Below are 24,180 nucleotides of genomic sequence, written 5' to 3'. Positions count from 1 at the left end.
CCCATTAACTTTACAATATAACTCCTATTTGGACACACAGAGAGGGAGAAGCAAAGAGAGGATTTTATATATTAGTATTGAAAGTATTTACAAAAGTCAAATTCTGTTTTACACATTGTACGTTGCATTTCATACGAAAGTCCCCAAAATAAGTCCAAAGGGTCATTTTATGCATTTTTTAGTACTCACTTTACGGGTTGCTGGTTTAATGTTAAAATGTGTACGGTATCTTCCCCTAGGATTTAGTATGGTAACATGTTGGTTTTATAAATCCAATCTATTCCTCTTTTGCTTTTGCTCAACGTTTATCGGATTTGATGGTTTAGTCCCAAAAAGTGTCTGCTTCTCTTTCGTAAATGAGAGACTGACAATTTGAGCCTACTACAAAAGAGTAGGCTCAAATAACCGAAATACGAGTTTATAGCGGCACTTTGTGGGCGAAACCGTGTACTTCCTATGCGGAATGGACATTTTTGACCCTCGCGCCTTTCTGTAGAACCACATTATCATGTCTGCCCCCTTGGTGGTAAGTCATCCGTCACGTTTGGGTTTATTACTTGAGTAACCAGAATACTTAACAAACATTTTTTTACACCTATCTAATGGCCCGTTTAGTATTTCAGTATGTCAATGCTTGTGCCGCGTTTGCCACCTTCGCGGTGGTGGTGTCCTGTTAGCTAACTTTCGTAAACATTGACTGGTGCATGTTTAATTTTGTATATTTCGTTGCGTCTTCTATTGTTAATTGTGCGGGTAGTAACTATATTTTCGGTACGTCTGCTCACTAGTCTCTACTCGGGTGCTGTCAGCGGTCATCTCGGCTCCTTGTTGCTAGGCGACCATGGAGCTCCAGCCCTGTGAGTTCGCCTCCCATGCACACCAGGTTGCTCCTCTTCCTCACCCAGCGTTTCTATGACGTCGAGATGCTCCTCAGATGGAAGTCTCGGATGAAAAGGAGAGGGCTGCAAAAGAAGAACGCGTAAGATTCACGTGCTAGAGGAAATAACATCACAAGTCCCTGTGTAATTTGAAAAATACACTCAACACTGGTAACAAGGTGAATGAATAGCAGAAAAGTAGGACGTCGACCTTGGCAGCATTTACACCAAGCACAAAGAGAGAGAGAGAGAGAGAGCTTTTGAACGAAATTTCAGGATGGCACTAAAATGGACGAGAACTTTCTTTAAAGTTTTTAATGCACATTTCCAACTTAAATGTTTCAGTACATTTTGCACAACTTTGCAGCTGTAAGCATTTCTTATGTCCAATAATCATTTCGGTATTGTGAATATAATGCCAAAAATATATTTTTCGCAGTGCAAGTTATCATGTGCTATGCAATGAAGTGTAAATTGTGTTTGATATTCTTTGAATCGTGAACTAATTATCTGTGTGTCTTTCACAGTTACTATAGCTACACTCAGGGCCTTTATGGGGCGGACATTGCAGCCGCCTACTACGTCTTGTGTTTAAGGGGAGGATTTCGGTAAGTGCCATTTGCCAGTGGTGTTGTCTTTTTTCTCAGTATGCGGAAAGGAGGGTTAACCTTTTTTTTTTTTCTCACTGTGTGGAGTTTAATGATGGTTTGCCTCATCCTTCAAATGACAAGCAGAGGAGTCATTAAGTTGTTTCATTTTCACGTGTTCGCACATAGGCTAAATTGTTGCTTCCCTTTTATTAAAGAAAGAAAAATTGACAATGGTCACCGAAATAGCTTGAAGCTGACGAGGCTTAAATTTCCCCCCACCCCCTCCGAAAAAAAAATAAAAAATGTCCACTAGATAGATGAAACAAAACTGAAACTTTTCGACAAGTCACATCAGCTTTATTAGCTCTTAAGATGCAACAATTAAGCATACAAAGAGAAGAACACTGTACCTACTGTAAAACATGCACAAGACTCAGTTATGCTCTGGCGCTGCTTTGTTGCATCTTGCACACTGTCTTTTGCAGAAGACAATGAAATCTCAGGACTATCAAGGCATTCTGAAGTGGAAGATACTTGGTCTCAGTCACTGGTCACCTTCTCTGCTGTATACAGCTGGCTCAGAACAAAACATTGGAGTTATTTTTAAGTCATCTTCAGTGAGCCCTGATATACTGTAAATCCTGTCAAGTATTCGTAGTAGTCTATCCATTGTCTATAAATCTATCAGCTAACTTGACTAACTTTTTCTACATTATATGATATCTGGGGATTGGTGGTGCAGTGCACTAAAGTGACCCATTTACATCGCACTCTCTCACTTTTCAAAAAATTCGACTCAACTGCTGGCTTACTGTTCACAATTATTATTATTGTTTTCTTGTATAATATTGTTGTGTGGGCCATACACTGCAATTATAGTTACTGTAGCAGATGTAAAACATGAATAAAATGTGATGAAAAATACAGATACAACACTTGTTTTTGAAATATTCAAGCCACTTTGCATCTATTGTGTGTCCCAGATTTGTTGGCCAGTCAGAATGGTTCCGTGTGGACCGGAAGGGCAAGTTCAAATGGGACTTCTTGAGTTACAAAGACACACCTCTTGAGGAAGTAGACATGAGCTATACAATCATCAACTACATTGGACTGTCCAACTTGGGTACTAGTATTATTTGAGCTAATTTTTAGTTTTCTGCTTTTTCAAACAATATTTTAGATATACAGCGGCTGAAATAAGTATTTATCACATCATTTTTCTCACTGCATATATTTCCAAAGGTGCTATTGACATGAAACTTTCACCAGATGTTGGGAACAACCCAAGTAACCCATACATACAAAGAAAGTAAACGAAATAAGCTCAGAAATGAATTTGTGTATAATAATGTGACATGACACAGGGAAAAAGTATTGAACACGCCAACTGGTATTTATTTAATACTTTGTACAAAAGCCTTTCTTTACAATGACAGCTTCAAGATGCCTCATGTATGGAGAAACTAGTTGCATGCATCGCTCTGGTGTGATTTTGGTCCATTCCTCCACACAAGCAGTCTTCAAGTTTTGAAGGTTCCGTGGGCTTCTTTTATGGACCTTGAGTTTCAGTTCTTTCCGTAGATTTTCGATTGGATTCAAGTCGCGTGATTGGCTGGACCATCCTAGCAGCTTTATTTGTTTTCTTTGAAACCAATTGAGAGTTTTCTTGGCAGTATGTTTTGGTTCATTCTCCTGCTGAAATGTCCACCCACCTTTCATTTTCATCATCCTTGTAGATGGCAGCAGATTTTTGTCAAGAATGTCTCGGTACATTTGCCCATTCATCCTTCCTTCAATCGTGAAGTTTACCAGTACCATTTGCTGAAAATGTTCCCACCTCCGAACTTCACTGTTGGTATGGTGTTTTTAGGGTGATGCCATTTCTCCTCCAAACGTGGTGTGCATTATGGCTTCCAAAGAGTTTTGCTCTCATCAGACCAGACTGTATTCTCCCAATATTTAACTGGCTTGTCCAAATGTTGTTCATCAAATTTTAAACAAGCTTTTAAATGCTTTTTTTTTTTCTTTTCAGAAATCGGGTCTTGCGTGCTGAGCATGCATACAGGCCTTGGCGGCGGTGTACAATACTAACTGTTTTCCTTGTGACAACAGTACCTGCTAATTTTTGTCTTTTTGAAGCTCTCCACAGGTGGTCCTTGGCTCTTGGACAATTATTCCGATTACTCTTTACACTCCTCTGTCAGAAATCTTGCAAGGAGCACCTCATCAAGACAAATTTATGGTATTATGATTGGCTTTCCACTTACGTATTGTGGTCCCAGCTGTGCTCACTGGAACGTTCAGAAGCTTAAATATGCACTTGTAACCAATGCCATTGTAATGTCTTGTAACAATTAGTTTGCGATGGTCTTGAGACAGGTCTTTGCTCTTACCCATTATGAGATGTGTCTTCACTCACACCTTGGCAATGAGACCTTTTTGTAGGCCATCAATTAGGACTGAACCATCTGATATTCATTTGCACTTACAAAGAGCTGGATTGTTGTTTGATTATTGATAGATTTTAGGTGTTGTCTTGGCTTTCCATGCCTTTTTGCACCTCCCTTTCTTCATGTGTTCAATACTTTTTCCCTGTGACATTTCACATTATGACACATAATTTGTGATCTTATTTATTCTACTTTCTTTGTATGTATGGATTACTTGGGATGTTCCCAGCATTTGGTGAAAATATCATGTCAAGAGCACGTTTGGAAATATATTTAGTGAGAAAAATGGTGACGTGTTAAACTTATTTACTTATTTCAGCAGGCGGCACGGTGGGAGACTGGTTAGAGCGTCAGCCTCGCAGTTCTGAGGACCCGGGTTCAATCCTTGGCCCCGACTGCGTGGAGTTTGCATGTTCTCCCCGTGCCTGCATGGGTTTTCTCCGGGCACTCCGGTTTCCTCCCACATCCCAAAAACATGCATAAATTGGAGACTCTAAATTGCCCGTAGGTGTGACTGTGAGTGCGGATGGTTGTTTGTTTCTATGGGCTCTGTGATTGGCTGGCAACCAGTTCAGGGTGTACCCCGATGACAGCTGGGATAGGCTTCAGCACGCCCGCGACCCTAGTGAGGAGAAGCGGCTCAGAAAATGGATGGATCGACTTATTTCAGCCACTGTGTGTGTGTGTGTGTGTGTGTGTGTGTGTATATATGTATAATTTTGTATTTTTACTATTTATAGTATAAGAACCGTTTTGTCAATGACTTTAGGATTAATTAATGTGTTTGTCAATTGTTCTCTCTCAGAGGGACAGAAATCTTTGCGGACTCTGTCCTTACGAGGATGCTCTGAGGTGGATGACTGGTTCTTGGCCAGGCTGCATGTGTTCCAGGACTCTCTGAAGGAGCTGGACATCTCTCATTGCCCACGCATCACCACAGGCGGGCTGGCTGCCCTGAGGAATCTCAAGTAATTCAAACTCATGGGCAAGACGATTAACTGACATACTCATTTTCTTAAATGTTAATTTTCGCTCCTGTTTGGTTATATGTTTTTTTTTTTTTTTTTTTCAACTTTGTATTGTAGGGGACTACGCCGTCTGGACGTGTCAGCCCTCCCAGGGATTTCGACTCCTGGCTTGGTGATTATCCTGCTAGAGGAGATGTTACCACATTGTGAGGTCATTGCTTCTGGTTATGATCACAGCTTAGAGCCAGAAGGAGTTGACGGAGAGCGAAGCCAAGGGTAGAACTGTATACAGTACACAAGGACAATAATCAGAATTTCACTCATTGCCTGTGTAAAGGAGACAGAATTCTGACTTCACATCTGAAATCCCCCAAAGAAGATTTTGACTTGAGTTGATTTTATTGGAAATGAAAAAGATCTAATATGAATCACATGTACTACGAACCATAGTTGTTGGTTTACATCATTATTGGATTATTCAGATCGGGTCTACTGTATGTATTGTCTTTGCGTCTGTACGGAAGTAGGAGAACAAACTTTGTCTTCAGAATGTCTTCAATAAAGACTAATATGATCTGGTTTTATCTGATTTGACTCATCCTATTATTTATAAGTCCATGACCTTGAGACCTTAGGTCATGAGGAAAAATCTGATTGGATGCACACTTGCAGGCTGCAAAATTAGGCACTTGTGTGCAATTTAATGAACTCAAATTCATACACTTTATCACAAAATATGTACAGAATTAATGATAATCTGTTTTGATCAACATCATAGGGTGGAATGGTGGGTGACTGGTTAGCACATCTGCCTCACAGTTCTGAGGTCCTGGGTTCAAACCCTGCCATGCCTGTGTGGAGTTGACATGTTTTCCCCATGCCTGCGTGGGTTATCTCTGGGTACTCCGGTTTCCTCCCACATTCCAAAAACATGCATGGAAGGTTAATTGAAGACTCAAAGTTGTCCATAGGTGTGAATGTGAGTGCAAATGGTTGTTTATATGCACCCTGTGATTGGCTGGGGACCAGTTCAGAGTGTACCCACAGTTCGCTGAGATAGGCGCCAGCACCTCCGTGACCCTTGTGTGGAACATTGGTTCAGAAAATGGATGGATGTATGGATCAACACTGTCAGAGGGGTATAATTTTACCAATATATTTATGCTTGTAGTGACAATATAATGGAATCAGTCTTTATTGTCATTGTTGTAACAATGAAATGGAGTGTTCAGTAGCTTTGTATCTATGTTGTGTTACTTAGGTATCTGTGAGGGGAAAATATTTTCGCATGCAGCAGCACACCTAAATCACAAGATTACATTTGTGTAATTTTTGTGTACTTCACATACGCATGCAGCAGAGAGGTGACATGTCTCCTCAGTAGAGTTGTGCCTTGTTCAAGAAAAAAAAACAAAAAACGTTTTTCTCAGGGAGTTGCTGATATATGATAAATATCCAAGAGTCCGTATCTTCTCAGTCAAAACTGGGAAGTGCAAAAAAAAATATTCCTGTAAACTTTACAGGAATAAAACTATTCCTGTAAACTTTACAGGAATAGTTTTTTTCAGAAAATTTTCTGTCTACAAGATACAAGCTTATAAATTGAATCTTCAAGCCTATAATCAGTTTGGGACTCAAACTGAATCTGCAGAGAGTAAGTGAAGACGATTGGGACTAATAAAACGTGAGTTTGGTAAATACATCACAGCAACATTGTATGTTTAGATATACTGTATATTATGCATGCAAAACTGATAGATCAGAGCAATAGTTGTCTGCAACTTTGCCATTCAATTTGTTTCCTTCCATCCTATGCCGAACACATTTTAATTCTGACACTCGTTGAAGTGTATCGTAATACATATGTATTGTATACATTTATTATTTTATATTATCCACATATTAACATGTTTTATGCTAAAACTTTATACCGAGTTCTGTACTGTAAGCTAAGGTAGGAACCAATAGTGCCTTTAGTAATACGTCATATGAAACACGGATGATGTTATTGACGGACACCAACAATAGGCGTACTTGTCTGGCGGATGGATCGGTACCGCTGCTGAAAACCCGCCACGACGGTGTGAAAACAGCTTCGAGGTTTAAACCGGTTGTCTTTCAGATAGGTTAGCTCGAAAGGGTTCCACAGGCGAATAAATGTCCGAGACATCAGGTAGAAAAGCAGTGACTGAAACACTGGCTTATTATATACCAAACGTTGTTTTGTACCTCAAGTTGAGCTCACCATGGCTAGCTTAACATGATTATTCCTGGCGAAATATCACTCCAAACAAGTTCCATTTGAAATTTTGAATTCTTGTTTTGCATTTGCAGAACCGCCCAACAGCAAAGAAGAGGAGATAACTACATCTGAACGAGAGGTAAAAATAAATAAAATGAAATCGAAATTGTCTATGCTTGTTGACAGCTACGCCGATCATGTCAGTAGCTGACACGGCTAACGCTAATCGCACATATTCAGAAAATTAATCACGTTTGAATTGTATGAACGGGGAATTTGTGAATGTCCAAGTTATGTGTACAAAATATACAATATCTACAATAGAACTCGAGCCGAATGAATGATAAGCTGATTCCTCCGGTGTTTATCATTTGATATAGCTCGTTCAACAAGAAACACGTAGGGTACAGTATTTCTCCATTGTGTTTCTGTGATGATTCAGGTATAACATGTTATTATTTGTTATATGGTTGTAACGGTATAGATTTGCTGCAGTTATAATCACTGGTAAAATGTCAGTGATTTTATGATAGGAGCAATCTGACGACAGCAGTGAGGAGGAAGCGGCTGGAAACACTGAGAGTATGTCATTAACATCTTTGTTCTTTTATTGGTTATTAACTGTCATTCTTGTGACTTGTTCTCATTATTTTCATAATGTTAATATAGTTACTCCCAACCTATATTTATTTCTTATATATTATTTATTGGATACAGTAGTCTTTGTTCCCTTTTTTGTAGCAACATTTGGAATTGTACAGAGCCTATTTTGTATTTTTTTTCCTCAATAGATTTTAAAATTTGCTGTACTGATTATGATGCCGGTAGAAAAGAGACCTCGATAACACACATGCATGCATGGTTTCAACATGTTTTGTGTATAGCCATTTAATGATCTCTTGTCCTGCCAGTGGACTTCCTGCGGAACTTGTTTTCCCGCACTCTGGGCCTTGGCTCACCAGAAAAGGTTTTGGATGATTTGACCTTGGAGAGAGTGGCCCAATACATTCTGAGTGGCAAATGTGAGTCTCGAGTTATGCTCTTTCACTACGACTGACCTTTGTGAATAAATTCACTAAAATCCACTTCTTACAGGTAAAAACATCATATGTATGGCTGGAGCAGGTATATCCACATGTGAGTATCTCACAGAAAGAAAACATTCAGCTGTAGTCGACAAACGTTTGGTGATAATATACTTTCAAACTGAAGGCCAACACATCCAATCTGAACATCCACAGCGGCTGGGATTCCTGATTTTCGCTCACCTGATACTGGCCTATATGCAAACCTGCAGAAATATAACCTGCCCTACCCGGAGGCTATCTTTCAAATCGATTACTTTAAGGTCAGTATGTTTAATAATATTTTTTATGTTAAAAAGAATCAAGTGACCAAACGATCACATGACATTTTCGCTGACCCCATTTTCTTTTTTCTATCCCAGAAACATCCAGAGCCCTTCTTTGCCTTGGCCAAGGAACTTTATCCAGGACAGTTTAAGGTAGAACATAATGCTGCCCAGTAGCAATGCACCGAAATGAAAATTCTTGGCCGAATTCGAAAACCGAAAATGAGGAAACCAAGGCCGGAAACCGAAACTCAAAAAGAACTTATTATGCCAATTAGTAAAATTGCATTTATGGCTATCACTGCTGAGCAGTCATTTCCATATTTGTAAAATTATGTCAAGAACATTACTGTGGGACAGTTATTGTAGTATATTATGCAATAGGATAAAAATAATTCTGCATGCTATTCAATTGCTCATTGCGCTATCATTGTAATTGTTAATCAATTATGTCTTCAATATTTATTAATGTAATATATTTATTGCATCAACAGAGCTGCCAAATGTTATGGAACATCGTATTTTGTTACGGAAATCACTGAACGCTGAATCGTTACGGCCGTAACACCGATCGTTCCGGATACCGGCGGGAATCCAGCGTCCGACATTACCGGCCAGTACGGCGCTGTGTCAGGCCACCGTGATGAAAAGTTCATAAATGAATTCGATAAAATAAACGTTATATTGTTTTTTTGTTTTTTGTTTCTTTAAAGAGAGAAAAACGCTGCTTCGGAGCACACTATTTTATTGTGCCTCCTGATTGCCATGCCGCAAAGGTGAAAGTTCTCTTTGTGTCCTGTGTCAACGCATTGTAAGTCACTAATCAATCCCCTCCATGGTAGGGGATAAACTACACTTCTTACCATGCTTCTTACACGTATAGTTTACGTTATTCCGAAGGAAGGGTGAGGAGTGGGTAGGAAAAAATGGAAAAGCATGATGCTAATTGCTAAGCTATCGCGTCATGAAGTCACAAAACATCCGAAATAAGTGATTGGGTGATACAGTACACTTGTGACATAGGTCTGGCTGGAAACACGTTATAGCATTGAGTAACCCAAGTTTCAACAACAAATGACAAGTCAATTAATAAGCGTCTGGAAATATAAATGTAAAATAATTCACAGGCTCTGGACCATAAATGAATTATAACGTCACTGGAGACGTCATCTGAGAAGGTTCAGGTTAAAAATATATATTATTTTTAATAATATATATTTTTAATATAAGATAAGATAACCTTTTACTAGTCCCATAATATGGAAATTTCCATCATATCAGTAGCAATAGTGGATATAGGAAATATAAATATGTAATATAAATAGCATGCAAGAGAAGACATCTCTACAAGTAAATTCACAAACTTAGAAATCAAAACTATTGTCCATGCATAAATTATCAAGTTCATATTTGTTTCTTTGCAAAATAGAGTGCTGAATTTTAATTGACTTTTGAAATCTGATTAATCTGATTTAATAGACTTGCTTTTTATTCTTTTTTTAAACCAAGGTTGAAAACAGAATTGGTAAAGGCGAATTAATCCATAGACACAGCTATTTTGACGATGGCACACCATTACAAGATTGATGCAATCTTCTTTTCCTTTCGGCTTTTGCCGTTACGGGTCGCCACAGTGCGTCATCCTTTTCCATGTAAGCCCATCTCCTGCATCCTCCTCTCGAACACCAGCTGCCCTCATGTCTTCCCTCACGACATCCATCAACCTTCTCTTTGGTCTTCCTCTAGCTCTCTTGCCTGGCAGCTCCATCCTCATCATCCTTCTACCAATATACTGACTCTCTCTCCTCTGGACGTGTCCAAACCATCGAAGTCTGCTCTCTCTAACTTTGTCTCCAAAACATCGAACCTTGGCTGACCCTCTGATGAGCTCATTTCTAATTTTATCCAACCTGGTCACTCCGAGAGCGAACCTCAACATCTTCATTTCCGCCACCTCCAGTTAGTCTCTTCAGTGCCACTGTCTCTAATCCGTACATCATGGCTGGCCTCTGCACTGTTTTATAAATTTTGCCCTTCATCCTAGCAGAGACTCTTCTGTCACATAACACACTGGACACCTTCCTCCACCCGTTCTAACCTGCTTGGACCCGTTTCTTCACTTCCTGACCACACTCACCATTGTTCTGGACGGTTGAACCCAAGTATTTAAAGTCCTCCACCCTTGCTATCTCTTCTCCGTGTAGCCTCACTCTTCCCCCACCATCCCTCTCATTCATGCACGTATATTCTGTTTTACTTCGGCTAATCTTCACTCCTCTGCTTTCCAGTGCATGCCTCCATCTTTCTAACTGTTCCTCCACCTGCTCCCTGCTTTCACTGCAGATCACAATGTCATCTGCAAACATTATGGTCCACGGGGATTCCAGTCTAACCTCATCTGTCAGCCTATCCATCACCACTGCAAACAGGAAGGGGCTCAGGGCTTATCAGTTCTGAGGTCCCAGGTTCAAACCCCTGCCCCTAAACTTCTAGCCTTACTGCCTTTCCACCTGGTCTCCTGGACACACAATATATCAACCTTTCTCCTCATCATCATCCAACCAACTCCCGATATTGTCCTGTGATAGTCCCAATATTCAAAGTCCCCACATTCAGTTCTAGGCTCTGTGCTTTCCTCTTCTCTTTCTGCCGAAGAACCGCTTTCCACCTCTTCTTCTTCTTCGACACAGAGTAACTGAATTTCCACCGGCGCACTGCAGGTTGACGGCGCCGGTGGCGGACGTTGTTAACCCGGGCCACGACCGATCCGGTATGGAATTCTTTGGATGAACGCTCATATTTGTTTGGCAAAGTTTTAAGCCGGATGCCCTTCCCTACGCAACCCTCTGCATTACGCAACCCTCTGACCGGCCTACAGTTTGCACTGGCTTGTGTCCCCCATAGGGCTGTATTTTCAAGGTTTCAAGGTTGATGCAATAAAAACATTAAAATAACAAATACTGAAGCCAAAATTTGGTAGTGATTACAATTATAGAATCATGATTATGTTGTGCAATTGAACAGTATGAAGAATTATTTTCCGCGATTTGTCATCGTATTTAGCTGGGTTAGCTGTACCTCGTAGGTAGCTGGCTGGGGCAGCGCAAAATGAAGTGCAACACGTATTCACCCCTGCATCCAAACAGCGGAAAGCAGCAAATTTTTTCACAATAAAGTGTACACAAGCATGCGCAGGCCGCGTTTTTTGCTTGCATCATAACGACATCCTGTTTCGGTCGTTTTATTTTGGTGAAAAAATTATTTCTGTCCGAAACTGAAAATGCACTTTTGGGGCGTTTTCGGACGGAAATTTTAAGTGGCCAAAATTTCGTGTATCACTGCAGCCAAGTAGGCTACAATAAACATTGAAAACATGATTATATAAAAATGTATTCAAAATTACTTCAATTATATCAGCAATGTAATAAATTTTGGTGCTGTTTGTTCTCCTTTTTTTTTTACTTTTGCTATAGCCAACTGTGTGTCACTACTTCATGAAGCTGCTGAAGGATAAAGGCCTCCTGAAACGCTGCTACACACAGGCAGGAAAATAAACTCACTCACAGTTTTCACTTAGCAAACTGCATTCCCTGTTTCTATATTAATATTGATGTTTTTTGTTGTTGGTCATTTAGAATATTGACACGCTGGAGCGAGTGGCCGGGCTTGAGAGTGGTGATCTAATTGAAGCCCACGGAACGTTTTACATATCCCACTGTGTCAAATTCACTTGCCACAAAGAGTACAGTCTTGACTGGATGAAAGGTGTATTTTCCCCCACTTTACTATTGTTATTATTATTAAAACGTAGATATGTAGCACATTTCGAAAGACCTGAGGATGCTTAACATTTGTTGTCACTTTTGTAACTTTCACTGTTTGGGACTAAAACTCCCTTCTTCTGTGTTTACCTTCTGTTTATAGAAAAAATATTTTCTGATGACATTCCCAGATGTGAAAAATGCAGGAGTCTCGTCAAACCAGGTCAGTTTTTTTTTCCTCTGTTCTGCTTTACTTTACCCCCTTTTTTGTCCTGAAGTACTCTTCCTTCTGCTGTCCACAATACATTTGACAAAAGTATGGCAACATGTCAATTTTCTGTCATGACCATGCTTCTTTCCATGATTTTGTCCTTTCTTTAACAAGATATTGTCTTCTTTGGAGAGAACCTGCCAGTGCGGTTCTTCACATCAATGAAGATGGTGAGATGATGTGGTAGCTGCCAAGCACATATGTTGGAAATTATGTGTTAAAAAGTGCCTGCAATAATTTCCTCTTTGCACATCCAGGACTTCCCACGCTGTGATCTTCTCATCATCATGGGGACATCTTTGCAGGTCCAGCCTTTTGCCAGTCTGGTCGGCAGGTACCCAGAATTTCATGTTCCTGAAACCCTGACTACATACAGCAACATTGAGGAAAATCAGTTTTTTTTTCCTTTCTCCAATCTTCTTGATTTTTGTCTGTTCTACTTAGGGTTTCAAAAAGCTGCCCAAGGTTGCTCATCAACATGGAAAAGACAGGCCAGGTGAGCTTCGACACATGAACAGAGGGTCCGAGGGCTGACTTCCGACGGTGACGATGTAACCTTAATTTGTAGACAATAGTCTATCACAAGCCTACGCAGTAATAAAGTCATAATTACAGTAAACATTAGTGTAAAAACACTTCTAGGTCATAATTATAAAACAGTGAAATGAAAAGCAGAACCAGTAAGCATGAGCGTTTGTGACCTCGAAACCATGTCGGGACTGCTGTAAACAGACGACCCCCTGTATGGTAACTAACTTATGTTTATCTTTTAGTTTTAATTGTGCATCTGATATTCTTTTAGCAGAATCCCCCTTCTCTATTTACATTGACAGTAACTAATTTCCTGTGTGTGCAGGCTGATCCTATGTTAGGTCTGCTGGGTTTTGGAGGAGGGATGGACTTTGACTCGGACAAGGCTTACAGGTAATGTGATTGTTCCACCATGTTTTTCACTCAGGAGCACTCAGAGAAAGCAGCTCCCAGAAGGCTGACACATTTACAGAAATATGTGTTCAAACACGTATTGAATTGGATTGTTCAAGGCAAATTTTATCTGGATTAGTTCCATCTAGCTAGCTATTTGTCTGTCTGTCCGTCCATCCACCCGTCCGTCTATCTATCACGTGTGTTTCACAAATATTATAGGAACAATTGTGGAACGAAACTGAACAATCATAAGAAAATCTAGAGTGATACATCAAAAATGTCGGCATAAAAGTAACCGGAAACTGCTTGCACAAACATAGTCACCTTGGTGGAGGTAATGATTTGGTATTTAACATGCACGTTTTAATGTATACCAACAGAGGGCGTGAAAGACAAAGATTGAATGAGCTCTTAACTTCTGCACACAGGTCATGTTTTCATAGGGGTGGGTTTATAATCCGTGTATTTTTTTTAATCCAATTTAAAAGAATGGGGAAAAAATAATAATTTTCATAATTTTACACTAATATGAACAAATTATGAAATGGATAAACAAGTGAATTTGATTTTAGTATTTAATTGTTCAGGTTTATGTGACCTGCAGGTTTGATAACAATTAGTAAAGATATCTTCACTTGCTCGCCGCCACAATCCGTCCAGACCACAAGCATGACCATGATCCATCAAATGATCAATCAGCCATATTATATCAAGGACAAACGTGTTTGAAGTGTTGTTGTAATCGGTTCATGCATTACATCTGACACTAAAGATATGTTTTTGGAGTCAGAAACAGTTTGTGAATGGTTTTCATCTGCTCAGTCATAGAAATCATACAACCCCAATTCCAATGAAGTTGGGACGTTGTGTTAAACATAAATAAAAACAGAATACAATGACAAATCATGTTCGACCTGTATTTCATTGAATACACTACAAAGACAAGATATTTAATGTTCAAACTGATCAATTGTATTGTTTTTAGCAAATAATCATTAACTTAGAATTTTATGGCTGGAACACGTTCCAAAAAAGCTGGGACAGGGTCATGTTTAACACTGTGTTACATCACCTTTTCTTTTAACAACATTCAATAAACGTTTTGGAACTGTGTTGGATTTATCTCACCAAACATTATAATGAATAAACACAAAAGGAATGAAGACGTTGGTCATTTTACTCATGAGGAGGGCGCATGGGAGATTGTTCAGGTTACAGCCTCTCAACACGCTCTAAACAATCTCTCCCGTCGCTCCTGCATTTATTTGAAAATAGGGAGGTTTCTAAGTTTACAAGACATAACGTACTAAGCTACAAGACACAACACACTAAGGGTAGGGTTTCAAGGTGAAAACATGGCACCTGCCACGTCCCGGCCACGTCCTTCTCTCAGATGATTCCTGCTGAGTCATCTTCTTGAAGGCGAGACATCTTTCTTTCTAAACATTGTCCATAATACTAATGCAAGCTAAGCAAATAAATGATAACTTCTACAATATATCTAACATTTCCCTCCTGTTTATCATGTATTTGCACAAATTCTCATATCATCTTACAGTCACTTCATTTCGATTTTTTTAACTGTAGAATCATTTTTATGAAACAAATACATTTATACTCAGAGTAAATTTGTCATACATGAATTTTGTAGTCTAAACATCGTAATCATCTGAATCAGGAAACAAATCAGTTAAAGCAAAATCATCATCATCATCATCATTATCTTTATCATCAAACAGTAATGGATACATCATCTCCATACGGTTCTCCATGGGGTTATGGCTGTGGTGATTAATTTACTGATTAAAGCCCGAATGCATGGGATACAACAACATCCACAAAATGTCAGAATGGCTGCAAAAACAGCAATTGATATCAATATTGGTGAAATTAGGGTTTTATATTTACCAAAAACGTCCATCCAGCTGTCCCACAAGGAGTGTTGATTGAGGGTCCGTAGACCATCGATGGCTCTGGTCAAGCTGCCATCTGAAGCAGTATTGTTTGTTCTCCAAACATACCGCAAACACCTCCCTCTCTTGCGAGGAGTGTGTCGACAGCTATGCGCTTTTGGAACGTCCTTGAAGAGGTAGCTTTGAGCTGCTCATGCACAGCTTCCAACCCACTCTGAGTCCAATTTCCTAATCTCTGTACATTGAAGTGGATATAGTTTATCCCATCAACATTTTTATTCATCGTACACCACCAGCATATGAAGTCCTCCTGCAACTTGGTCAGCTAATTTGTATTGATTAGGAACCCCACGAGGAACACCTATGGCGTTGATGTATATTTTATGTTGGATAATTTTGCCTCTGCCAGGATAAATCTATTTTTTGTCTATGTTCTAGATTGGACAAAAACATTGGTGCCCTTTCCATTAAATCTTGAACAGGCATAGGGTATACTGACACATGCAATATCAAAGTGATAATAGTTCACAATCCAGATCTTTAGGTAATCTATCAAACAGTCTATCATCTCCGGACCACCACCAGCTGCTGCTCCGTGATACTGGCATAAATTTTGGTCCGACTTTTAAGGTTACTTTACACCGTGTGTCGTTAAGTGGTCCTATTTTTTATTTTTTTTTCCTTTACTAATCATGTTTATACAAGTGAAATTATTCGGTGCTACTAGAATAGAATTTTGTCCCGAAACTCCTGTGACTACAAGGAACCAATCATAAGTAGTTATGTTATTAACCATTAAAATGTGTACACTTTTCTTTGAAGTTTTTTAATGGCATTTCTGGTTCAACACGGTTGCCATAACACAATGCTACTCGGAAGTGGGGATCTTTTCCGCCAGAATATGCCCACAAACTCATCATCAAACACACTGGGTGACTTGATTTGTATTTCAATATTAAACTATGGGCCATTTTGCTTATGTTAAACTTCTTTCTATATTCTTTTGCTATTTTTTTGTGACCAACTGGACCAATCATAACCTGTTTCACCAATCCTCAATTCTGCCCATTCTCTTGAGCATCATTGGTGAGAGCCGGATATGGAATTATGATTAAAGTATCTTGATTTTGGGAGGCACAAAATATTAAACTGTTTTGCCGCATTTGGAGGTCATGCCCACAGTTCTGATCATCAACTGTACTCCTTTTGGTACGAGTTAATGCTTCCAAATTTTTTATTATTGGGTTGGTCATATTGGTCCAGTTGGTAGGTGATTTCCTATCTAAAAAATGCGTTGTATCATTTAGGGTGGGACGTCCCATGTACCACAAAACAAAATCAACACTATAGTACCCAAAGTTGCTATGTAACAACTCATCGAATCTCGTAACCAACGCGGGTGTGCCATTCTGCTGAGTTCTCACTAAACGGGTTGGTGTCTTTTTTCTTCACTGACCAGCAAGCGTTTTCAGAATCTACACATCTGCTCCCGCTCCGTTATCAGACTTTTGCTCACCTTCCCTATTTGAGTACTCAGCTGAAATGACTCTTTTACAGTGTGTTAAATGAACCCACGTGTTTCTTTCTGCTATTTTTTATTGTCCCATTCATTCTTTCCACTCGACCTACACTCTGAGGGTGGTGGTAAGCACAATGGTTTTTCAAATTGATGTGGAACATGGTTCCTATTTTATTGATTATTTGATTTACAAAATGAGTCCCATTATCACTGTAAATGGTTTCAGGTATGCCATATTTTGGAATGATGTCTTTACATAGTGCTTTTGCCACCGTCAGAGCATCAGGTGATTTTGTTGAGAATAATTCGATCCATTTAGAAAATGCATCTATGATAACCAAACAATACTTTTTTCCTTCACTTTGGTTTAATTCAATATTCCTCTCCTGGGCCTCAAATTGCCTTGTGGATTATACCTAGCACAAATCATACATGCTCTACAAATTATTATTATTATTATTATTATTATTTTAATAGGAATTAAAACCATAAGTTGTATAATATTGATTTATCTGTCTTACCATCCCTCCTGTTGAGACATGTGACACAGCATGGCTCAATATAGCAGCCCATTTGAATAGTTATTTATTTTTATTTTTTTTTCTCTTTGCTAATGTAAATTTCATTTTGTAGTTTTGCACTTTGAATTGCGTTCTTGTTGTGGAACCCTCTTACTGGCTATCAGTATAGATTGTACCATCTTTATTTATTTTTAGTTTGCATGCCTCGGTTAATGCTACTAATTCAGCAGTTTGTTCGGCCAATTCCTGACAATCATGCTGCGTGCCTTCATCAGGTAAGGGTGTTAGCGTGGCTGGATTTAAGGTTGTGCATCGCTCAACAGTCAAATGTGGTTGTGACAGCAAGATGGCCATGCAAGATAAATATCTTGCAGGTGTTAAAAACGCCATATTGGTTTGCAATAGGAGAGCAGACACTGTATGTGGGTCCTTAAGAGTTAATGGATGAAATAACACAATCGTGGAACTGCTCTCTATTGCCATTGAAGCTGCCACAACTGCTCTGACACAATGCAGTAATGCACACGTCACGTTGTCTAGTCTAGTTGAAAAATAAGCTATTGGTCTCAGTTTATCACCATATTGTTGTGTAAGTACGGAGGTCATGTCATAGTGTTTACAATCTACAATTTGAATGAATGTTTTATCATTAAATTTGGAAGGCCGAGCGCAGCCCTGGACACCAAATGTTGTTTAATGTCACAGAAGGTCTTTTCCGCCTCTGTATTCCATAGAACAGGTGATGTCATTTTAAGGTTTGCTTCATACATAAATTTTGACAATGGTGCAATAATTTCTGCATAGTTTTGAATCCATGCTCTCCCTTAATTTGTCAGACCTAAAAATGACATCATATGTTTCTTTGTTTGTGGTTTAGGGTTTTTTAAAACTGTAGCTTTTCTGCCTTCTAATATAGTCCTTCCTCCTACACTTAGATTATGTACCAGATATTTGACTTGTTTTTTACACCATTGCAATTTATTCTTGTTAACTTTATGTCCCTCCTCTGCTAGATGACACAGTAAGGCTAATGAATCTTTGCATGTCACGCCCTCCTGGGGGAGTGAATTTAGACATGCTTGTTATTATTACTTGTGAATAAATGGTTGGACTTTCACAGTAACCTTGTGGTAATCTAGTAAAAATATATTTTCTCCCTCAAATTTAAATGCAAACCAAATTTGACTGTTCTTTTCTATTGGTATAGAAACGAAAGCATTGCTTATGTCAATATTTCTTCATCAATTTCAGTGAGGATCATTTGGTCCAATCATACAGGATGCATGTGTCTCCCTTCATCAGCCTGCGTTGTCCAAAACATCGCATTCCTGATTAGACCAGTTGACGCACTGTATTCCAGTTTGTTTTCTATTTGTCGCCAATCATTTGTCTCCTATCCTTGTTTCAGTAATGTTCCCACATGTTTCCATTGTGACCCATAATCTTTGCACAATGAAATACGTGGGACACTTGTATTTTTATGCAGTTCCTTTAATTTGTCCAGTAAAATAATTCCTGCCGCGACTTTTGCTTCATTGTCTGAGTACAGATAATCTTCAGTAATTTTATCAGGTGTCGCATGTCGTAACTTGTTTTCATATACTGGGTCTTGCATTGGCGTGTTTTTTTTTACCACAGTGTTATATGCAGCTCATCATTGTTTTTTTTTTTTTTATCTTCTATTTGTGTGATAAGCTGCAAGGCTGCAGACAACAGACTCTCTCCCATGTTTAACGGTGGTTTGTCTGGGATATCGATTGTATAATAGAATGTACTTTCTCTGTTTTCTAGTGTCATATAGAGGTTGTCTCTTTTTAATTCATGTTTTCGTTTCACTACAATATTTTTATTTGAAGATGGAATGAGTATAAGTCCTAGTTGGAATAAGCCATCTCTTCCCAACAAATTCACAGGGCACTCCGGGACTTTGAAAATTGGCATTTTACAAGTTCTCCCCTGAGGGCGAACTCTCTCTAATCCACACAGGCTCAAGTTCAAGTTCCATGGCAAAAGTAATTTGCGTATTTGCAGATTTAACTATTGCCTTATGTCCCGATAGTTTGGAACCTGGGATCTTTTCCTACATGCTTTTGTATCGCAAGGAAATTTCATTTCTTTCCCATTTATTGACAAGGTTATTTCAGGTTTTTTTTGTTTTTTTTTTTTTGTGTCCAAACTCAGAATGTCCTGTAAATTGAAATCCACTTCCTCATTCTCTGTAATAATTAAACAAGAGGATTTGTTGAGTTGGGAATCAGGTTGGCTTAGTCATGCGGTTGTTTGTCCGTATTCTCTGTTATTTTTCTTAGGGCAGTTACGTGCGATGTGGCCTTTATCTCCACAGCACCAACAGATGGTATTATCATAACATTTTCGACCATATCTTACTCTGCTGCGTCCTCTAAAATTATCTCCCTCTTTGCCTCGATAGTATTTCTTTTTCTCCTATCCTTTTTCTCTTTTAGACGCCATGTTTAGCCAAAAAGTAAGTCGTCAAATCCATCTTTTTCCATTTGTGATATATTATTTTTTGTGTCGACCCTCTATTTTGTTTCGAAGTTGAACTAATTTTTGCGAATTTAGCTAGCCAGCGAAACCGTATTTGGTTATCCGCGTGTTTAAATGTTTTATTTTGGAAGGGTTTTGAAGTTGTACACATTGCCAGTCTTTACACGTCAGGCTTTCTGTTGGATTCGTTTTATTGTTATTGTTTCCCATTTTTGTGAATTTGGAAGTCAGTTTATTCGCACCTAGAGTGACCTAATACTGACTTTATTCAAACAATGACTGGGTGACAATGAATGTCTGAGTTATGGTAAACCTCAACCTTCTACCCCAAATGGGGCGGAGGATTCTTGCCTCTGCTTCCAAACTCAGTTGTCACTTACAATCCAGTCTCTTACATCCATACTTTTACACACACACACACGAAATTAGTAACGTTTTAACAAACACACGAAAACATGGAAACACGGAAACACAAAGGCACGGAATTTTAAGTACGTCTAGGACTCCGCCGTCCTTTATTTTTTGAATTTTTTTTTTTTTATTTTAACACGGAATTTTAGCACGTATAGGACTCCGCCGTCCATGCGGAATTTGTAGGACTCCGCCGTCCATGCGGAATTTGTAGGACTCCGCCGTCCATTTACTTGCCAGTGACTAGTATTACACAAGGTTTATTTCGCCGCAGACTTCTTTGTCGCGCGATACATTCAAAAATTTTTTAAAAATTTAACTCACCAGTCGTCTTCAATCCTGTGGATTGTCGTCAACCTTCAGATCCCAGTTGAGGAGTACGAAGACCAGTCCCGGAAAGGGTCTCAATTGCCGTGGCCACGGTCTCTTAACTGGGTGTCGGCTCCACAACTGGAATCCTCGGGTGTGTTGACATCCGGCTCGAAGGACCAATTTAATGTTGGATTTATCTCACCAAACATTATAATGAATAAACACAAAAGGAATGAAGACGTTGGTCATTTTACTCATGAGGAGGGCGCATGGGAGATTGTTCAGGTTACAGCCTCTCAACACGCTCTAAACAATCTCTCCCGTCGCTCCTGCATTTATTTGAAAATAGGGAGGTTTCTAAGTTTACAAGACATAACGTACTAAGCTACAAGACACAACACACTAAGGGTAGGGTTTCAAGGTGAAAACATGGCACCTGCCACGTCCCGGCCACGTCCTTCTCTCAGATGATTCCTGCTGAGTCATCTTCTTGAAGGCGAGACATCTTTCTTTCTAAACATTGTCCATAATACTAATGCAAGCTAAGCAAATAAATGATAACTTCTACAATATATCTAACAAACTGGGAACACTAATTGTTGAAGCTTTGTAAGTGGAATTCTTTCCCATTCTTGCTTGATGTACAGCTTCAGCTGTTCAACAGTCCGGGGTCTCTGTTGTCGTATTTTATGCTTCATAATGCGCCACACATTTTCAATGGGAGACAGGTCTGGACTCCAGGCAGACCAGTCTAGTACCCACACTCTTTAACTACGAAGCCACGCTGTTGTAACACTTGCAGAATGTGGTTTGGCATTGTCTTGCTGAAATAAGCCGGGGCGTCCATGAAAAAGACATTGCTTGGATGGCAGCATATGTTTATCCAAAACCTGTATGTACCTTTCAGCATTAATGTAAACATCCATCCATCCAATTTTTATACCTTTTTTCCTCACTAGGGTCGCGGGCATGCTGGAGCCTATCCCAGCTGACTCTGGGCGATAGTCGGGGTACACCCTGAACTGGTTTCCAGTCAATTGCAGGGCACAAAAAGAAAACAATCATTCACACTCACATTCACACCTATGGGCAATTTGGAGTCGTCAATTAACCTACCATGCATGTTTTTGGGATGTGGGAGGAAACCGGAATACCCGGAGAAAACCCACACAGGCATGGGGAGAACATGCAAACTCCAAACAGATGCGGCCGGATTCGAACCCAGGGACTCAGAACTGTGGGGCAAATGCAGTCGTCCATCGTGCTGCCCCTCAGTAAACACGTGACATATAAATTTGTGTTTTTCTGCCACGAGACCTGAAAGGTCATTCATATTTCTTGAGCTTATCTACGTCACGAGCGAAGATATCCACCTACCTCTCTCCTCCCAAGCCAGCGCTGTCAACGTAACAAACACGTGTGCTCTCACAAGCAGGTCTTCTACACGGAGCCAACCAATTAGAGGAAATCGGGCGGTCTTAGCCAAATATGGACAAAGCGGATGCGAAACTGGGTCAAACAGAAATAGCTGTCAGCAGGGCCTTTTCTGGACACTCGTATGACAAACATGCGGTGTTTTTTTTTAAAATGAAACTGACACTTTCATACTAAGTTCATGTTAGAGTATCACTCTATGGAGGTCTAAATAGCCAAAATATGGGACCTTTAAGATCCTAGACCATAGCAGGACCACTGCTATAACTGTTGTTGTTGAACTTAATTATGGTGTATAAAGTAAGAAGACATAACTTATTAAATGACAATTTGGAAAAGATCTCCATGATGCTCTAAACAGAAGTTACTGCCCCCCCCCAAAAGTTAGCAGATTTAATTTCCTGTAATGTCTCAGTTCGCCAAACGCTCCTGTCTGATTTACAGTATTAGCATTTTAGTAGATATACTGTAAAAGAGCAGTGTGTGAAACAGTGGTTTAGTTGAAAGATGCAAGTATTTACAACTATTTGTGAACTATCAGAAATTGTTGTTATTGATGTTGATCAAGATAATATATCATTGGCTTTTCTCCCTTACTAGAGATGTTGCTCATATCAGCACTTGTGATGACGGCTGTATGGCACTTGCTGACCTGTTGGGGTGGAAGGTAATATCTACTCTTGTACCTTCCATTTCATCTATTGCATAGACTAAATACAGGGGACGGCGACAAACAGTCAAATACAAATACAAAATGAGAACACTCGCAAGGAGCTGCTGTAGGCCACCACCTCACATCTAGACATTAACACGCAGACTAACCGGACAAATTGGGCCAGCTAAACTCTAGCTCCTGATGTCACTCACTAGGCCACGCCCCTTCAAGGCACCAATCCAACACACGAATACTACAGTATGTACAGTAATCACGTTTTATAAAACCAGTATTCTTTTTTACACTCTATTTTAATGTTTTCTGATGTTATACAATAAAGTGCTAATTTACTTCATTTGAAAACAGGAATGTGTTTTTTGGGGGGTGGATGCAACGGATTAATCCATCCGTTTTTCGTACCGCTTATCCTCACTAGGGTTGCAGGCATGCTGGAGCCTAACCCAGGTATCTTCAGGCGAGAGGTGCGGTACACCCTGAACTGATCGCCAGCCAATCACAGGGCATATATAAACAATAATCATTCACACTCACATTTACGGCTACGGGCAATTTAGAGTCTTCAATTAACCTATCATGCATGTTTTGGGGATGTGGGAAGAAACCGGAGTACGCGGAGAAAACCCACACATGCACGGGGAGAACATGCAAACTCCAGACAGGCGAGGCCAGATTTGAACCCGGGTCTTCAGAACTGTAAGGCAGATGTGCTAACCAGTCGACCACCGTGCCGCCGGAACAGATTAATGGAATTTCAGTTCATTTCAATTGGGAACATTGATTTAGTAAGTGCTAGGACTTGCTGTCTAAATCCCCCTTCGCTATTTACATTGACAGTAACTAACGACTAGCGAATCACAATCAAATCACTACTCCTTGTACAATTCTGAAATAAAGACCTGTCATTCTCCAACAAATGAAAAAATCAATTTGATTATTTGAAAACTAGCTAAACCACCCTGGTTACGTGCTGGTCGCAGTATTTTGGGGGGGGGGGCGCAGATTTTGTCACAGCACCAGAAAAGACAATATGCCGTGGCATTTTGGCTGGTGTGTTTTAGCAACTGCTTTTCCCCCCTGAAAAAGCCAAATCGCTTCTTTTTAGTTTAAAATGGCTTACATTAACCAGGATCCCTTGCCATATCATGGCACGTGGTCTGTCTTGCGCTGACCTCAGTGCCATAAAATGCATAAAACCACACTGGCTACCTGAGAACATCTGTTAAGGGATAACTCGCTGGCTAGTTATCTTAGCTGCTAGTTAGCAGTCGCTGGCTAGCTCCTGTCAATCATCTGCCACAATGTGTTGAATGAGTCTTGCATAACTTTATCCAATTCATCTGGTGCGGTCACTGTCTGCCATTAACATCCGTGCAGCTCCTCGGGCACGGCCATCCGACGCCTCTTTCTGCAGAGATTATTGTCTCGGGGGAGACTGCTCCGTGATCCAC

The 24,180-nt window shown here is 39.8% G+C and overlaps 2 protein-coding genes across 2 annotated transcripts in view; both read left to right on the top strand.

Moving 5' to 3' along the window:
• Positions 1 to 485: 485 nt before the first annotated feature.
• dmac2 (distal membrane arm assembly component 2) lies at positions 486 to 5,470 on the top strand. Its single transcript, XM_061681977.1, has 6 exons — positions 486 to 526; positions 789 to 979; positions 1,406 to 1,486; positions 2,452 to 2,591; positions 4,724 to 4,886; positions 5,004 to 5,470. Exons 1-6 carry the CDS (start codon positions 509 to 511, stop codon positions 5,164 to 5,166), a joined length of 756 nt encoding a protein of 251 aa, XP_061537961.1. The 5' UTR covers positions 486 to 508; the 3' UTR covers positions 5,167 to 5,470.
• A 1,441-nt stretch (positions 5,471 to 6,911) lies between these two features.
• The window catches only part of sirt2 (sirtuin 2 (silent mating type information regulation 2, homolog) 2 (S. cerevisiae)), a 19,456-nt gene continuing 2,187 nt past the window's right edge, over positions 6,912 to 24,180 (top strand). The window contains exons 1-15 of the mRNA XM_061681341.1: positions 6,912 to 7,059; positions 7,221 to 7,267; positions 7,662 to 7,710; positions 8,040 to 8,150; positions 8,224 to 8,265; positions 8,370 to 8,476; positions 8,576 to 8,632; positions 11,953 to 12,021; positions 12,115 to 12,244; positions 12,404 to 12,463; positions 12,626 to 12,681; positions 12,769 to 12,845; positions 12,956 to 13,007; positions 13,368 to 13,435; positions 22,657 to 22,723. Coding sequence (XP_061537325.1) covers positions 7,044 to 7,059; positions 7,221 to 7,267; positions 7,662 to 7,710; positions 8,040 to 8,150; positions 8,224 to 8,265; positions 8,370 to 8,476; positions 8,576 to 8,632; positions 11,953 to 12,021; positions 12,115 to 12,244; positions 12,404 to 12,463; positions 12,626 to 12,681; positions 12,769 to 12,845; positions 12,956 to 13,007; positions 13,368 to 13,435; positions 22,657 to 22,723 — 1,008 coding nt within the window. The 5' untranslated portion in view covers positions 6,912 to 7,043. The remainder of the gene's footprint in view (positions 7,060 to 7,220; positions 7,268 to 7,661; positions 7,711 to 8,039; positions 8,151 to 8,223; positions 8,266 to 8,369; positions 8,477 to 8,575; positions 8,633 to 11,952; positions 12,022 to 12,114; positions 12,245 to 12,403; positions 12,464 to 12,625; positions 12,682 to 12,768; positions 12,846 to 12,955; positions 13,008 to 13,367; positions 13,436 to 22,656; positions 22,724 to 24,180) is intronic.

Source organism: Phycodurus eques, chromosome 7 (genome assembly GCF_024500275.1).
Source record: "Phycodurus eques isolate BA_2022a chromosome 7, UOR_Pequ_1.1, whole genome shotgun sequence".
Taxonomy (NCBI): Eukaryota; Metazoa; Chordata; class Actinopteri; order Syngnathiformes; family Syngnathidae; genus Phycodurus; species Phycodurus eques.
This window is presented reverse-complemented; position numbering and strand designations above follow the sequence as displayed.

What these genes read in the sequence shown, in the direction of transcription:
- dmac2 (XM_061681977.1), top strand. An exon ending in TGTTTAAGGGGAGGATTTCG is followed by an intron (nt 1,487 to 2,451) that starts GTAAGTGCCATT and finishes TGTGTGTCCCAG; the next exon opens with ATTTGTTGGCCAGTCAGAAT. An exon ending in GCTGCCCTGAGGAATCTCAA is followed by an intron (nt 4,887 to 5,003) that starts GTAATTCAAACT and finishes TTTGTATTGTAG; the next exon opens with GGGACTACGCCGTCTGGACG.